Source organism: Cherax quadricarinatus, chromosome 14, assembly GCF_038502225.1.
Source record: "Cherax quadricarinatus isolate ZL_2023a chromosome 14, ASM3850222v1, whole genome shotgun sequence".
NCBI classification, from domain to species: domain Eukaryota; kingdom Metazoa; phylum Arthropoda; class Malacostraca; order Decapoda; family Parastacidae; genus Cherax; species Cherax quadricarinatus.
The window spans coordinates 7,887,823-7,907,315 of NC_091305.1; the positions used below are offsets into that span (position 1 = coordinate 7,887,823).

General features: G+C 50.0%; 1 protein-coding gene across 1 annotated transcript in view; it reads right to left on the bottom strand.

The window, feature by feature from the left end:
• sei (seizure) overlaps nucleotides 1–13,978 on the bottom strand; it is a 668,222-nt gene extending 654,244 nt beyond the window's left edge. The window contains exon 1 of the mRNA XM_070084832.1: nucleotides 12,041–13,978. Within this exon, the coding sequence (XP_069940933.1) occupies nucleotides 12,041–12,361 (321 nt within the window). The 5' untranslated portion in view covers nucleotides 12,362–13,978. The remainder of the gene's footprint in view (nucleotides 1–12,040) is intronic.
• Between the last annotated feature and the right edge of the window lie 5,515 nt (nucleotides 13,979–19,493).

Below are 19,493 nucleotides of genomic sequence, written 5' to 3' on the forward strand. Positions count from 1 at the left end.
ACAACAGAACAGAACAACAACAGCACAGAACAACAACAGCACAGAACAACAACAGAACAGAACAACAACAGCACAGCAACAACAACAGCACAGCAACAACAACAGCACAGCAACAACAACAGCACAGCAACAACAACAGCACAGCAACAACAACAGCACAAAACAACAACAGCACAGCAACAACAACAGAACAGAACAACAACAGCACAGAACAACAACAGAACAGAACAACAACAGCACAGCAACAACAACAGAACAGAACAACAACAGCACAGAACAACAACAGCACAGAACAACAACAGCACAGAACAACAACAGCACAGCAACAACAACAGCACAGCAACAACAACAGCACAGAACAACAACAGCACAGCAACAACAACAGAACAGAACAACAACAGCACAGCAACAACAACAGCACAGAACAACAACAGCACAGCAACAACAACAGCACAGAACAACAACAGCACAGCAACAACAACAGCACAGAACAACAACAGCACAGCAACAACAACAGCACAGAACAACAACAGCACAGCAACAACAACAGAACAGAACAACAACAGCACAGCAACAACAACAGCACAACAACAGCAACAACAACAGCACAGCAACAGCACAGCGACAACAGCACAACAACATAGCAACAACAACAGCACAGCAGCAGCACAGCAACAACAGCACAGCAACAACAACAGCACAGCAACAACAGCACAACAACAACAACAGCAGCAACAGCACAGCAACAACAGCACAGCAACAACAACAGCACAGCAACAACAACAGCACAGCAACAGCACAGCAACAACAACAGCACAGCAACAACAGCACAACAACAACAACAGCAGCAACAGCACAGCAACAACAGCACAGCAACAACAGCACAGCAACAGCACATCAACACAACAGCACAGAAGCAACAGCACAGGAACAACAGCACAGCAACAACAGCACAGCATCAACAACAGCACAGCAACAACAGCGCAGCAACAACAACAGCACAGCAACAGCAACAGCACAGCAACAGCATAGCAACAACAACAGCACAGCAACAACAGCACAACAACAACAACAGCAGCAACAGCACAGCAACAACAGCACAGCAACAACAGCACAGCATCAACAACAGCACAGCAACAACAGCGCAGCAACAACAACAGCACAGCAACAGCAACAGCACAGCAACAGCATAGCAACAACAACAGCACAGCAACAACAGCACAACAACAACAACAGCAGCAACAGCACAGCAACAACAGCACATCAACACAACAGCACAGAAGCAACAGCACAGGAACAACAGCACAGCAACAACAGCGCAGCAACAACAACAGCACAGCAACAACAATAGCACAACAACAACAACAGCGCAGCAACAACAACAGCACAACAACAACAACAGCGCAGCAACAACAACAGCACAGCAACAACAGCACAGCAACAACAGCACAGCAACAACAACAGCACAGCAACAACAACAGCAGAGCAACAACAACAGCACAGCAACAACAACAGCACAACAACAACAGCACAGCAACAACAACAGCACAGCAACAACAGCAGCACAGCAACAACAACAGCACAGCAACAACAACAGCACAGCAACAACAGCAGCACAGCAACAACAGCGCAGCAACAACAACAACACAGCAACAACAACAGCACAACAACAACAACAGCACAGCAACAACAACAGCACAGCAACAACAACAGCACAGCAACAACAACAGCACAACAACAACAACAGCACAGCAACAACAACAGCATAGCAACAACAGCACAGCAACAACAACAGCACAGCAACAACAACAGCACAGCAACAACAGCAGCACAGCAACAACAACAGCACAGCAACAACAACAGCACAACAACAACAACAGCACAGCAACAACAACAGCACAGCAACAACAACAGCACAGCAACAACAACAGCACAACAACAACAACAGCACAGCAACAACAGCGCAGCAACAACAACAACACAGCAACAACAACAGCACAACAACAACAACAGCACAGCAACAACAACAGCATAGCAACAACAGCACAGCAACAACAACAGCACAGCAACAACAACAGCACAACAACAACAACAGCACAGCAACAACAGCAGCACAGCAACAACAACAGCACAGCAACAACAACAGCACAGCAACAACAGCAGCACAGCAACAACAACAGCACAGCAACAACAACAGCACAACAACAACAACAACAGCACAGCAACAACAACAGCACAGCAACAACAACAGCACAGCAACAACAACAGCACAACAACAACAACAGCACAGCAACAACAACAGCATAGCAACAACAGCACAGCAACAACAACAGCACAGCAACAACAACAGCACAGCAACAACAGCAGCACAGCAACAACAACAGCACAGCAACAACAACAGCACAACAACAACAACAGCACAGCAACAACAACAGCACAGCAACAACAACAGCACAGCAACAACAACAGCACAGCAACAACAGCAGCACAGCAACAACAACAGCACAACAACAACAACAGCACAGCAACAACAACAGCACAGCAACAACAACAGCACAGCAACAACAACAGCACAACAACAACAACAGCACAGCAACAACAACAGCATAGCAACAACAGCACAGCAACAACAACAGCACAGCAACAACAGCAGCACAGCAACAACAACAGCACAGCAACAACAACAGCGCAGCAACAACAACAGCACAACAACAACAACAGCACAGCAACAACAACAGCATAGCAACAACAGCACAGCAACAACAACAGCATAGCAACAACAGCACAGCAACAACAACAGCATAGCAACAACAGCACAGCAACAACAACAGTGCAGCAACAGCAACAGCACAGCAACAACAACAGCACAGCAACAACAACAGCACAGCAACAAACTAACAACAACAACAACAACAACATATGCTTAAATTCATCCACACAAAACATTATTAAACAATAACTCCGAGTCCCACAATGAAAGTAATAATAGCATCGCTGTGTGTGTGTGTGTGTGTGTGTGTGTGTTGTGATGTAGTTCAGCTGGGCTTGTGAGGTCTCTGGGGAGACCTAATTTAACCAATTATATGGTCACACCTTGCCTTGGCAAACGTCTGTCAGCCACACCTTTTCGGCTTAAGACTGAGGTCTTTTGTTCTGGACGGGGTCACACCTCGGCGTCAGATCAACACCACGTGTGCACACCTCATTGTGGAGGGTGCTTGGACCACCATATAAGTCCAATGAAGAGCATGATCGAGAGATTCGTGCGGAGCTCTGGCCTGGGTCCAGAGCTCTGAGCAGTGACACTTCGAGCGGAGCTGCTGCTGGGGTGCACGGCTCGGGAGAAGGCTGCTGAAGTCTCTGGAGGAGACTGTTGGAGATACTGGGCAGAGTACTGACTTGGAGCAGTACTCGTGCTGTGTAGGTCTTGGGACCTGTGGCTTAGTTCCTGTAGTGAACTGTCCTCTGAACTATATTTTAAGTTATATTAATTTTCTCCAAGTTGATTGTATTCCCTGTCTCAATGCTTATATGTACCATCCCATTTTATCTAAGTCACAATAATGTTCTCCTGTTCCCAAATATATATTATTGTACAAAGACTTAATAATAAACTGTGTTTGAGTAGAATAGTAATAATCACTGTCCCCGTTATTTACTCATTTCTTTTTTTTATTTTTATTTCAAGTAGTGAGAGGGCGAGTAGTGTGGTGGGTAGAGTAATGAGAGGTGATGGTATGGTCACCAGTGACCTCACATTACATACCTACCTCTGCTAATCATCTCTACTACTGATTGCTACTAGGTCATCTCTCTCCCTGCCCCATGAGCTTTATCATACCTCGCCTTAAAACTATGTATGGTTCCCACCTCCACTACGTCACTTTCTAGGCTATTCCACGGCCTGACTACTCTATGACTGAAGAAATACGTCCTAACATCCCTTTGATTCATCTGAGTCTTCAACTTCCAATTGTGACCTCTTGTGTCTGTGTCCCATCTCTGGAACATCCCGTCTTTGTCCACCTTGTCTATTCCGCGCAGTATTTTATATGTCGTTATCATGTCTCCCCTGACCCTCCTGTCCTCCAGTGTCGTCAGGCCGATTTCCCTCAACCTTTCTTCGTAGGACAATCCCCGTAGCTCTGGGACTAGTCTTGTTGCAAACCTTTGCACTTTTTCTAATTTCTTGACGTGCTTGACTAGGTGTGGATTCCAAACTGGTGCTGCATACTCCAGTATCGGCCTGACGTAAATGGTATACAGAGTCTTGAACGAATCCTTACTGAGGTATCGGAACGCTATCCGTAGGTTTGCCAGGCGCCCGTATGCTGCAGCAGTTATCTGATTGATGTGCGCCTCAGGAGATATGCTCGGTGTTATACTCACCCCCAGATCTTTTTCCTTGAGTGAGGTTTGCAGTCTTTGGCCATCTAAACTACATTGTGTCTGCGGTCTTCTTTGCCCTTCCCCAATCTTCATGACTTTGCATTTGGCAGGGTTAAACTCAAGGAGCCAGTTGCTGGACCAGGCTTGTAGCCTGTCCAGGTCTCTTTGTAGTCCTGCCTGATCCTCATCCGATTTGATTCTTCTCATTAACTTCACATCATCTGCAAACAAGGACACTTCTGAGTCTATCCCTTCCGTTATGTCGTTCACATATACCAAGAACAGCACAGGTCCTAGGACTGACCCCTGTGGAACCCCGCTTGTCACAGGCGCCCACTGTGACACCTCGTCACGTACCATGACTCGTTGTTGCCTCCCTGTCAGGTATTCTCTGATCCATTGCAGTGCCTTTCCTGTTATGTGTGCCTGATCCTCTAGCTTTTGCAGTAACCTCTTGTGAGGAACTGTGTCGAAGGCCTTCTTGCAGTCCCAAAAAATGCAGTCGATCCACCCCTCTCTCTCTCTTGTCTTACTTCTGTCACCTTGTCATAAAACTCTAGTAGGTTTGTGACACAGGATTTTCCTTCCCTGAAACCATGCTGGTTGTCAATTATACACTTGTTTCTTTCCAGGTGTGTGTGTGTGTGTGTGTGTGTGTGTGTGTGTGTGTGTGTGTGTGTGTGTGTGTGTGTGTGTGTGTGTGTGTGTGTGTGTGTGTGTGTGTGTGTGTGTGTGTGTGTGTGCGTGTGTGTGTGTGTGTGCGTGTGTGTGCGTGTGTGTGTGTGTAATTTATCAAAATACTGATGCAGTTCCATTCTCATCATGATAATTAAACAGGAATAAAAAATACACATAAAAAAAGGTGAACTCTGCACCTACACACCAGGAAATATAAACACAAATGCAGTATAATGTGATCCTTTATTGACAACGTTTCACCCACACAGTAGGCTTTTTCAAGTCACACACGGATCTGAACATCAAAATGGTATACAATACCGACAGGTTGGTAGGTAAGACACATAGGCAACAGTTAGGCAACTTTATTCCGAAACGTTTCGCCTACACAGTAGGCTTCTTCAGTCGAATACAGAAAGTAGGCAGGAACAGTAGAGAAGACGATGTAATCAGTCCATCACCCTTCTCCAGGCCGAGGGACTGACAACCTCAAATTCTACGACTTTAAGGGTGATGGACTGATTACATCGTCTTCTCTACTGTTCCTGCCTACTTTCTGTATTCGACTGAAGAAGCCTACTGTGTAGGCGAAACGTTTCGGAATAAAGTTGCCTAACTGTTGCCTATGTGTCTTACCTACCAACACACGGATCTACCTGGGGTTGGAAGGTACGAGAGCATTTATAGTCATGTTCAGAATGTTGAGGTCAGGTGGAGAATGCTGCATCTGATGATCTACCGGGTGGGGTTATAGAGTCTTGGGTAGCTTGGCAGGGGTATTGGACAAGTTGTGAGTAGACCTTCTGCAGTGTTCTATGTTCTTATGTGGGATAGCGATGAAGAAGTTTCTTGGCGAGTTTCTCGCTATCCCACATAAGAACATAGAACACTGCAGAAGGTCTACTCACAACTTGTCCAATACCCCTGCCAAGCTACCCAAGACTCTATAACCCCACCCGGTAGATCATCAGATGCAGCATTCTCCACCTGACCTCAACATTCTGAACATGACTATAAATACTCTCGTACCTTCCAACCCCAGGTAGATCCGTGTGTGACTTGAAAAAGCCCACTGTGTGGGTGAAACGTTGTCAATAAAGGATCACATTATACTGCATTTGTGTTTATATTTCCATTGTGTCGGTATTTTATACCATTTATTTCCACCTACACACCAGAATGTCACGTCTGAATGTGAACGTGTGCAGATCTGCCACTGAGAGTTTTGGAAGTTATCAAGAGTGATTCCAGGATGCTGGACTGGCTACAGCATCTCCGGTCACAGGGCGCCTGCACATGCCAAGTGATCTTAGTCTAATTCTCTTTACCGTGCAAAAGCGTAGAAAATTTCTGAATGCGAAAGCATGAAGTGATCGCCAGTTATGGACAAAAGATAACAAAAAAGTCTCAGGCAATCACTTAAAGGTCCCCTTCTTCAGGGGGACTGTATCAGATAGTTTTTCCTCAGTAGACAACCTCGCTGGGGATTTACAAGTACTTTTCTGTTTCCTCCGTGTGCCAAGGTGGTAGAATCGTGTATTGACATGAAGGAACCGTGTACCAACTTTTAAGAACCGTGTACCTGGTTAAGATATTATTGTTTATCCTTGGTTAAGATGTTATCATTGTTCATCCCTGGTTAAGATGTTATCATTGTCTAACCCTGGTTAAGGTGTTATCATTGTCTATCCCTGGTTAAGATGTTATTATTGTTCATCGCTGGTTAAGATGTTATCATTGTTAATCCCTGAGAGATTTTCTTTGTCTATCCCTGGGTAATAGGTCATCATTGCTTATCCCTGAGAGATTATCATTGTCCATCCCTCGTTAAATGGTTATCTTTGTCCATCCCTGGTTAAGATATATTATTATCTCTGGTTATCACAATCATAACAGGTCTCAAGTCTCTATCAACACCTCAGGTTATTCGCAGCCTGGTAGCTTCGTAAATTCGTGATACAAAACACGAAAATACTTACGGGCATGTGTGATTAATTAGGCCCCTATCCTGTACCCCATAAGGGGGTGATAGTGGGGAGTGGAGTGTGTGTGGGGGGTAAATCCGTACCTGTCTTTTGGAGAAGGAAATAGTGCTGGCTACACCACCTACCTACCCCTGAGAATTTTCCACTCCATCTACCCATTGCAACTTCCTGCACTGCAGCACAGCTCTTCGTAGAATTGGGCGAGTTTGTTTACCAACGTGGTCTTAGGAACGGAACTCCGTTGCTAAGTAAGGAGAGGCTGTATATTTTAGGGAAATGCTACAAACTAGGTCAAAGAGTAAATAATAAACTGTAATGAGACTTATTTTGAAAGACACCTTTCGCCTACACAGCCGTCCCTGTAGGCGATGTCTTGAGAAGCTGTCATATGCACTCCCTTAGGGCTGTGAAAAAAGTTATATAAGTATATTTACCCCTAGGGGGTGTTATGTCAGTATTTTTCATAAATGATTACTGACTGTACGTACTGGTGTGGACTCGATGGCCCTCGGTTCACCCGGTATTGGTACGTCAAATAAAACATAAATGGATATCCACTGCACAGCCGACCTGCCCCTATTATGTATATTAGATGCACCTGGGTATTTGTAGCTGACCCGTAGTTGCGTTGCACCCGGTTATAGTTGTCTTGACTGAAGTCAACGTGTTCAGGATCGCAACATTTGTTATTACACACTGTTCATCAAGTATTGTTTTTATTATTCACAGTTATATCACTAAAGAAGCTGATCATACTTCTCTGAATCTGCTGTGTCTATTGAGATACTTTTAGGTACAAAAACGAGTGGATCAGTGTTCTTTGTTCACTATCCTGTCGTTAATGTGTTCCTTGGCGTGGTTAAAAGTCATCTAAGCTAAGACGCCTCTCGCGCACTTCACTTGCCCCCAGCACATAAAGGAAAAGTTGACATAGCATATTACCCTTCCTTGCCAAACTTCCACCAGGAAGCACTGCAAAATTCTTTATTCTTGCTTTGTGGGCATAGACAAAAATGTACAATATCTTTAACATGGTAATATAGTGGGTGCAGGATTTTCCTTAATTGTCCTGCTAAGATAAGAGATTGTCTCTCACTTAAACTACACTATTTGCAACACTGGTCTCTTGCAAAGAAGTCGCATGACCCGTAACTGGTAAACGCTGGTTAAACATCTGTTTGTAATTACTTGATGTAGCAGTAAACGGCTGAAGGGGGCTGATACCCCACTCCTGGAGAAAATTTCTCCACAGTATATATATATATATATATATATCCTCTCTTCTCTTAACGACGGAGTTCCATTCCTAAGACCACGTCGTAAACGAATTCGCCCAAATCTATGAAGAGCTGCGCTGTGGTGCAGGAAGTTGCAATGGGTAGATGGGTAAATATTTTTCTTTAATCTGTAAAAATTTCTTTTGGAATAGTATAATTTTTAAAGAAGTTTAGCTTATTATATCCAACGTTTATCAAACATTCGGATTCTACCATTCAAAAATAAAACACTAATTTATCACCTATTATTATTATAATTATTATTTTAACAATTATAATTATCTTAATTATTAAAGCAATAATAATTATTATTTCAATAATAATTATGATTGTTATTATCTCAATAATTATTATTAACTCTTATTATTATTATCTCTCTTATTTTTATCTCTTATTACTATTATTGTTATTAGTATTATGATATCTATTATTGCTATCTCTAGTATTATTATTACTGTTATTTGCCCAATTTATGACATTTGAAACAAATGGTTATATTTCCCAGTGACCAGAAAAATGACCCAGGTCATAACTATTGCTCTATAGATAAGATTGAGCTGATACAGACTTGGACGAGTTCAGATGATAGGATAACCTTGAATACAAGACTTGAAGAGATCTGGAGACGACAGGATGTTAAGCACAGGATGTCTGTTACTGGAACTCTCCAAGAGTGTCGAGGCATCTGTGGAAGGCTCAAATACACCAGAGTATAGTTATAACAACACTTTTATATGGATGTGAGCTGTGGGCTTTAAACATTACAGCAAGGAAGACGCTGGAGGCGGTGGAGATGTCATGTTTGAGAGCACTGTTAAGTGTGATTATTATGTAAAGAATTCAGTACATAAAAATTAGAAGGCAGTCGGGATGGGTTTACGAGAGCTATTACTGTGATGGCAGAGGAGAGGTTGCTAAGGTGGTTTTTGGCGTTTCGAAAGGATGGCCAAAAGGATGATTAAAACCGACGTGCAAGAACAGAAGGATACGGGTTGACCCAAGAGGTGCTGGAGGGAATGTATGGATGTTTTAAGCATGTGAGACCGTGTTAGATCAAGTTGACTAGAAACAAATGGTTTTTAAGAATTTTACTTAATATTTTTGGAGTGTGCGCATGGTAATATTTGTGAGGGGTTTCAGGGAAGATGGTTGGCCAGACTTGAGAAGTACAGTGTCTGCACTCTGAAGGAGGTGGGAATGTTGAGGGTTGGTTGATTACATTAACTGCGATGTTTGGGTACTTTTGACAAGACAACCACTGAATGACTTAATAGTAAATGTTTCCATTAATATCACTACCTTGATGACTCTCTCATAATAATAATAAATATAAATATATATAGTATACATATATATATATATATATATATATATATATATATATATATATATATATATATATATATATTAATGCAGCCACGAACTAGTGTTATTTTACCAGTAAAAAGCTGCGGCTAGCCGGGGATCGAACCCGTGTTGCTTCAGTCCGCCTCATGGGAAGCAAGTCAAAACTCACGACGTTCTAACCACTACACTATCAATCCTGCTAGGATTGATAGTGTAGTAGCTAGAATGTTGTGAGTTTTGACTTGCTTCCTATGAGGCGGGCTAAAACAACACGGGTTCGATCCCCGGGTAGCCGAAGTTTGTTATTGTTACTGCTGTCCCTGTTCTCTTAGGAGTAAGTAGGTACCTGGATGTTAGTCGACTCTTGTGAGTCGCATCCTGAGGGACAAGACTGAAGGACCAAAATGGAAATGACGCATTGACTTTCTTGGGTTATCCTGGGTGGCCAACCCTCCCTAACCCGGGTTAAAAGTAAAAAAAAAACTAATATCTTATTTTATATTACATGCAGTAGACACACACACACACACACACACACACACACACACACACACACACACACACACACACACACACACACACACACATCTTGGACTGCAGGAAGAAGACCTTTGACACAGTTCCTCACAAGAGATTAGTGCAGAAGCTAGAGGCTCAGGCGCGTATAACAGGAAGGGCACTACAATGGTTCAGAGAATACCTGACAGGGAGGCAACACTGAGTCATAGTACGTGATGAGGTATCACAGTGGGCACCTGTGACGAGTGGGATCCTACAAGGGTCGGTCCTAGGACCAGTGCTATTTTTGGTATATTTGAATAACATGATGGAAGGGTTAGACTCAGAAGTGTCCCTGTTCACAGATGATGTGAAGTTAATGAGGAGAATTAAATCAGATGAGGATCAGGTAGGACTTCAAAGAGACCTGGACAGGCTGGACACTTGGTCCAGCAACTGGCTTCTCGAATTTAACCCCGCCAAATGCAAAGTCATGAAGATCGGGGAAGGGCAAAGAAGACCGCAGACGGAGTATAGGCTAGATGGACAAAAACTGCAAACCTCGCTCTAGGAGAAAGATCTTAAGGTGAATATAACACCGAGCATGTCCCCGGAAGCACACATCAACCAGATACCTGCTGCAGCATATGGGCGCCTGGCAAACCTGAGAACAGCGTTCCGATACCTTGGTAAGGAATAGTTCAAGACTCTGTACACCCTGTACGTCAGGCCGATACTGGAGTATGCAGCTCCTGTTTGGAACCCACACTTCATCAAGCACGTCAAGAAATTAGAGAAAGTGCAAAGGTTTGCCACAAGGTTAGTTCCAGAGCTAAGGGTTATGCCCTACGAAGAAGGGTTAAGGGAAACCGGCCTGACGACACTGGAGGACAGGAGGGTTAGGGGGGACATGATAACGACATACAAAATACTGCGTGGAATAGACAAAGTGGACAGAGACAGGATGTTCCAGAGAGGGGACACAGAAACAAGGGGTCACAATTGGAAGTTGAAGTCCCAGATGAGTCAAAGGGATATTAGGAAGTATTTCTTCAGTCACAGAGTTGTCAGGAAATGGAATAGCCTAGCAAGTGAAGTAGTGGAGGCAGGAACCATACATAGCTTTAAGATGAGGTATGATAAAGCTCATGGAGCAGGGAAAGATAGGACCTAGTAGCACTCAGTGAAGAGGTGGGGCCAGGAGCTGAGTCTCGAACCCTGCAACCACAATTAGGTGAGCACACGTACACACACACACACACACACACACACACACACACACACACACACACACACACACACACACACACACACACTTAACCACGAAAGTTGCTAACCAACCCAGAAGAACAAGAGAACATTAACGGGAGATAGAAATGTTAACTAACAATGATAACAAAAGAGATAATGCTACAATACATGTTGTTCACTGTGTGTGTTAACGTCCAAACATTGTCTGCATGTTAGTCCTCAGGACTGTCTCCAGGACGTCTCGTAAAGTTGTCTGCATTTCAAGTTAATTTTTTAACATGAAGTTTTTAACCTTAGGTTATTTCTGTGCATTTCTAAGCTTATTCTACCTTAGTTCATATAGGTATATTGTACTTGATTAAAAACTGTCTATGGCAACCAGGACCTTGATGGCGTCAAGTCTGAACGAAAGAGAAAGCAACTGGTCAAAGATGACAAGTGTATGGTGTGCTGAAGCTGGTTTTCTCTGATGAATCAAGGGAACAATGATAAAGTCTGAGAGATATCACGAATTTATAGGTGAGTGGTAGTCCAAGATGAACATGGTGTGAACAAGGGTAAGATATAAAAGGCAATAAAGAATAATTAACGTAAGATCAAAACAGATTTATTTACCTCCTTGCCGAGACCCTTGATCCCTGGGGCTCCATTGGCACTAGTGAGTCCGTTGGTGCTGAGTGTATTGAGTCCTTCATTAACGTCCTTGTTGGACTCTGTGTCAAGGGAAAGTTTGAGTCCCCACTTGAGAGTGTCTCTGCGTTCCTTGAGAGTCTTACCATCTGTCCAGGCTCCTGAAGCGTCCTTGGGTTCCCACACAGAGGTTCTGGCACCATCTTTGCCACCGTCTACCACCACGACGGTGTGAGGGCTGGGGTCCTCCCGGGGCGTCACTCGGTCACCACTCATGCTACCCACAAGGGCACCCACACGACCCATCGAGTAGGGGCACCCACCATTACATGCTACACCCGCTAGCCACTGTCTTTAGTGCCTACGACAAGCACGATGTGGATGTAGTGTGTGTCCGTAGCAGAGCACGCCTGCCGGGAAATCCTGACGAGCACAAAGCACTCAGACTCGTCTACGATGTGCAACACATATGAGGAAGGTTTGTGTTGGGTCTCTCTCGCAGCATTTGTTTATTGAGACATTGATACACTGGCTACTCTACATAAATAACCACTGACAGGATACCTGAAGCTACTAAAAGTAATGAGCCTCGTTGGTTCCTCTTGCACACAAAAGCAGCACCAGCTTTGTTCAAACTACAAACAAGAAGGCCTTAGTCGTCTCTAGCAGACGGAAAAAAGCTCGGACGAGTAATAATATGGACGTTTGAAATAGCGTTTGGACAGAGATCACTGGTGGCAGCTCTTCAGCGGGACCTCGAAGTACTAGTGCTCGAGGACGAGGCTGGATCATGGACGTATGATACACGGGTCAGGTACACAACATATTATGCACACGCATTAGAAGGGAGAGACGGATTCGAAGCTAAGATCAGCTCTAGCTTCCGAGGTAAGGTGACAATTGTATACAGATTTGTACACAGGAACGAAGTGCGCGTCACTTGTTAGCGAGCGCACTGCTGCTATACACAGTGCCACAGACAAATATACAACACAGAGATCTGAATATCATACACACACTAATATTGTTGGGCACAAACACTACAAATGTTGAGACAATGTGTGCCCTTAAAACTGAGAGACTGGCTAAAAATACATCTGGGTACAATTTCTTGATGCTACGCAAGGTTAAAGAGATAAAATATTTCTTTATTCTTAAAACCTTCGACAGAAAACTAACATTAAAGATACACAGAGTGAGAAGCTCCTCTTGGGCCTCCAGCCTTTATATCAGCGTTCTGTCCACAAGTCTTGGACTCTTACATCGCACGCTCCTCTCACCGCCTCGGTTCCACTGAGTCTTAGGACGTCGATGGAGGAGTAATGCGAAAATGCTTCCGCTCTCAAGATTTTTCTTTGGCATCACAGCATCCAGCAACGCTTATGCGAGGTGCGCGAAGCAGGAGTGCTTGTGAACATGGCAGAGAGAGATGCTGCTGTTGTTGCTGCTGCTAACAGTCCGAGCATCCTGAAGCGTCAGCAGGTGTGTGGAGCGGAGACACGCCAGGACGCGGGCTCAGTGTGGTTGGTGGCGGTGTAGAGGGTCGCGTGGGGCTGACTAGCCGGGTGTGGTATGCTCTTGTGGATAGGGACGGCGGTAACTTGGGGGAGGAACGCGCGGGGCGGGGCCAGGCTTGCTGGGGGAGGCTGGGGTCTTCCTGGGAAAGGTGGGTTGGGGAGGAATGGGAGGTTTGCTGCTGCTACTGCTGAAATAGCTTCCATCCAGCCTCCCTCCCTCCTACAACGCGCGCTAACACCTGCGTCGGTGTACTGCGCAGCAACAACACCTGCGTCGGCGTCCTGCGCAGCGATAACACCTGCGTCAGCGTTATGCGCAGCGACAACACATCGTTCCACAGCCAACCGTAGCAGTGCGTCCACCACCTAGCATCATACTGTGCCCTTAGCCCAGCCTCCTTGTTTACCAGCCACCCCATGACATCCATGCTCCCACCCCCACGACACCCATGCACCCACCCCCACGACACCCATGCTCCCACCCCCACGACACCCATGCTCCCACCACCACGACACCCATGCTCCCACCCCCACGACACCCATGCTCCCACCACCACGACACCCATGCTTCCACCCCCACGACACCCATGCTCCCACCCCCACGACACCCATGCTCCAACCCCCACGACACCCATGCTCCCACCCCCACGACACCAATGCTCCCACCCCCACGACACCCATGCTCCCACCCCCATGACACCCATGCTCCCACCCATTATACCCATGCTCCCACCCATTATACCCATGCTGCCACCCCATGACACCTATGCTCTCACCCCATTAAACCCACGCCCTTACCATTTACCTTTAATATACCTTGATGGGTTTCAAGAGTGTACATGCTTCCTGAGCCAGCCCCTGAGCCAGGCCCTGAGCCAGACCCTGAGCCAGGCCCTGAGCCAGACCCTGAGCCAGGCTCTGAACCAGACCCTGAGCCAGGCCCTGAGCCAGACCCTGAGCCAGGCCCTGAGCCAGACCCTGAGCCAGACCCTGAGCCAGACCCTGAGCCAGACTCTGAGCCAGACCATGAGCCAGACCATGAGCCAGACCCTGAACCAGACTCTGAGCTAGACCCTGAGCCAGGCCCTGAGCCAGACCCTGAGCCAGGCCCTGAGCCAGACCCTGAGCCAGGCCCTGAGCCATACCCTGAGCCAGGCCCTGAGCCAGACTCTGAGCCAGACCCTGAGCCAGACCCTGAGCCAGACCCTGAGCCAGGCCCTGAGCCAGAACCTGAGGCAGACCCTGAGCCAGACCCTGAGCCAGACCCTGAGCCAGACCCTGAGCCAGACTCTGAGCCAGACCATGAGCCAGACCATGAGCCAGACCCTGAACCAGACTCTGAGCTAGACCCTGAGCCAGGCCCTGAGCCAGACCCTGAGCCAGGCCCTGAGCCAGACCCTGAGCCAGGCCCTGAGCCATACCCTGAGCCAGGCCCTGAGCCAGACTCTGAGCCAGACCCTGAGCCAGACCCTGAGCCAGACCCTGAGCCAGGCCCTGAGCCAGAACCTGAGGCAGACCCTGAGCCAGGCCCTGAGCCAGACCCTGAGCCAGACCCTGGGCCAGAACCTGAGGCAGACCCTGAGCCGGCCCTGAGCCAGACCCTGAGCCAGACCCTGGGCCAGAACATGGGCCAGAATTGTCTGGTGCTTGCTTGGTCAACCAGGCTGTTGCTACTGGCGGCCCGCTGGCCTACATATCCGTCGCATCTTGGTTTGATTTAGTACTTGGTGGAGGTAGTGATCCAGTTCTCTCTTGAAAAGAAGAAAGACACAATACCGTGACTGGAACAATACATAAATAATCCGTACAAAGAAGGCAGGAACTTACGACGACGTTTCGGTCCGACTTGGACCAGTGTGACTTGTCAACGGTCCAAGTCGGATCGAAACGTTGTCAAGAGACTGGTTAACATGAACCTTTAAAACAAGACTAGAAACCAGAAACCTGAAACCAGCCCACCCACCGCTCCTGGAAACCACAACCCACCGCCCCATGACACCCACCCACCGCTCCTGGAAACCACAACCCACCGCCCCATGACACCCACCCACCGCTCCTGGAAACCACAACCCACCGCCCCATGACACCCACCCACCGCTCCTGGAAACCACAACCCACCGCCCCATGACCCCCACCCACCGCTCCTGGAAACCACAACCCACCGCCCCATGACACCCACCCACCGCTCCTGGAAACCACAACCCACCGCCCCATGACACCCACCCACTGCTCCTGGAAACCACAACCCACCGCCCCATGACACCCACCCACTGCTCCTGGAAACCACAACCCACCGCCCCATGACACCCACCCACTGCTCCTGGAAACCACAACCCACCGCCCCATGACACCCACCCACCGCTCCTGGAAACCACAACCCACCGCCCCATGACACCCACCCACCGCTCCTGGAAACCACAACACACCGCCCCATGACACCCACCCACCGCTCCTGGAAACCACAACCCACCGCCCCATGACACCCACCCACCGCTCCTGGAAACCACAACCCACCGCCCCATGACATGACACCCACCGCTCCTGGAAACCACAACCCACCGCCCCATGGCACCCACCTACCGCTCCTGGAAACCACAACCCATCGCCCCATGGCACCCACCCACCGCTCCTGGAAACCACAACCCACCGCCCCTGGAAACCACAACTCACCGCCCCATGACACCCACCCACCGCTCCTGGAAACCACAACCCACCGCCCCATGACACCCACCCACCGCTCCTGGAAACCACAACCCACCGCCCCATGACACCCACCCATCGCTCCTGGAAACCACAACCCACCGCCCCATGACACCCACCCACCGCTCCTGGAAACCACAACCCATCGCCCCATGACATGACACCCACCGCTCCTGGAAACCACAACCCACCGCCCCATGGCACCCACCCACCGCTCCTGGAAACCACAACCCATCGCCCCATGGCACCCACCCACCGCTCCTGGAAACCACAACCCACCGCCCCTGGAAACCACAACTCACCGCCCCATGACACCCACCCACCGCTCCTGGAAACCACAACCCACCGCCCCATGACACCCACCCACCGCTCCTGGAAACCACAACCCACCGCCCCATGACACCCACCCATCGCTCCTGGAAACCACAACCCACCGCCCCATGACACCCACCCACCGCTCCTGGAAACCACAACCCATCGCCCCATGACCCCCACCCACCGCTCCTGGAAACCACAACTCACCATCCCATGACACCCACCCACCGCTCCTGGAAACCAAAACCCACTGCCCCATGACACCCACCCACCGCCCCTGGAAACAACAACTCACCGCCCCATGACACCCACCCACCGCTCCTGGAAACCACAACCCACCGCCCCATGACACCCACCCACCGCTCCTGGAAACCACAAACCAACGCCCCATGACATGACACCCAACGCTCCTGGAAACCACAACTCACCGCCCCATGACACCCACCCACCGCTCCTGGAAACCACAACCCACCACCCCATGGCACTCACCCACCGCTCCTGGAAACCACAACCCACCGCCCCATGACATGACACCCACCGCTCCTGGAAACCACAACCCACCGCCCCATGACACCCACCCACCGCTCCTGGAAACCACAACCCACCGCCCCATGACACCCACCCACCGCTCCTGGAAACCACAACCCACCGCCCCATGACACCCACCCATCGCTCCTGCAAACCAAAACCCACTGCCCCATGACACCCACCCACCGCCCCTGGAAACCACAACTCACCGCCCCATGACACCCACCCACCGCTCCTGGAAACCACAACCCACAGCCCCATGACACCCACCCACCGCTCCTGGAAACCACAAACCAACGCCCCATGACATGACACCCAACGCTCCTGGAAACCACAACCCACCACCCCATGACACCCACCCACCGCTCCTGGAAACCACAACCCACCGCCCCATGACCCCCACCCACCGCTCCTGGAAACCACAACCCACCGCCCCATGACATGACACCCACCGCTCCTGGAAACCACAACCCACCACCCCATGACACCCACCCACCGCTCCTGGAAACCACAACCCACCGCCCCATGACCCCCACCCACCGCTCCTGGAAACCACAACCCACCGCCCCATGACATGACACCCACCGCTCCTGGAAACAACAACCCACCGCCCCATGGCACCCACCCACCGCTCCTGGAAACCACAACCCACCGCCCCATGACACCCACCCACCGCTCCTGGAAACCACAACACACCGCCCCATGACACCCACCCACCGCTCCTGGAAACCACAACCCACCGCCCCATGACACCCACCCACCGCTCCTGGAAACCACAACCCACTGCCCCATGACACCCACCCACCGCTCCTGGAAGCCACAACTCACCATCCCATGACACCCACCCACCGCTCCTGGAAACCACAACCCACCACCCCATGACACCCACCCACCGCCCCTGGAAACCACAACTCACCGCCCCATGACACCCACCCACCGCTCCTGGAAACCACAACCCACCGCCCCATGACACCCACCCACCGCTCCTGGAAACCACAACCCACCGCCCCATGACACCCACCCACAGCTCCTGGAAACCACAACCCACCGCCCCATGACCCCCACCCACCGCTCCTGGAAACCACAACCCACCGCCCCATGACCCCCACCTACCGCTCCTGGAAACCACAACTCACCACCCCATGACCCCCACCCACCGCTCCTGGAAACCACAACCCACCGCCCCATGACACCCACCCACCGCTCCTGGAAACCACAACCCACCGCCCCATGACACCCACCCACCGCTCCTGGAAACCACAACCCACCGCCCCATGACCCCCACCCACCGCTCCTGGAAACCACAACCCACCGCCCCATGACACCCACCCACCGCTCCTGGAAACCATAACCCACCGCCCCATGACCCCCACCCACCGCTCCTGGAAACCACAACCCACCGCCCCATGACACCCACCCACCGCCCCTGGAAACCACAACTCACCGCCCCATGACACCCACCCACTGCTCCTGGAAACCACAACCCACCGCCCCATGACACCCACCCACCGCTCCTGGAAACCACAACCCACCGCCCCATGACCCCCACCCACCGCTCCTGGAAACCACAACCCACAGCCCCATGACACCCACCCACCGCTCCTGGAAACCACAACCCACCCCCCATGACACCCACCCACCGCTCCTGGAAACCACAACCCACCGCCCCATGACCCCCACCCACCGCTACTGGAAACCACAACCCACCGCCCCATGACACCCACCCACCGCTCCTGGAAACCACAACCCACAGCCCCATGACACCCACCCACCGCTCCTGGAAAACACAACCCACCGCCCCATGACCCCCACCCACCGCTCCTGGAAACCACAACCCACCGCCCCATGACCCCCACCCACCGCTCCTGGAAACCACAACCCACCGCCCCATGACACCCACCCACCGCTCCTGGAAACCACAACCCACCGCCCCATGACCCCCACCCACCGCTACTGGAAACCACAACCCACCGCCCCATGACACCCACCCACCGCTCCTGGAAACCACAACCCACCGCCCCATGACACCCACCCACCGCTCCTGGAAACCACAACCCACCGCCCCATGACCCCCACCCACCGCTCCTGGAAACCACAACCCACCGCCCCATGACCCCCACCCACCGCTCCTGGAAACCACAACCCACCGCCCCATGACACCCACCCACCGCTCCTGGAAACCACAACCCACCGCCCCATGACCCCCACCCACCGCTCCTGGAAACCACAACCCACCGCCCCATGACACCCACCCACCGCTCCTGGAAACCACAACCCACCGCCCCATGACCCCCACCCACCGCCCCTGGAAACCACAACCCACCGCCCCATGACCCCCACCCACCGCCCCTAGAAACCACAACCCACCGCCCCATGAC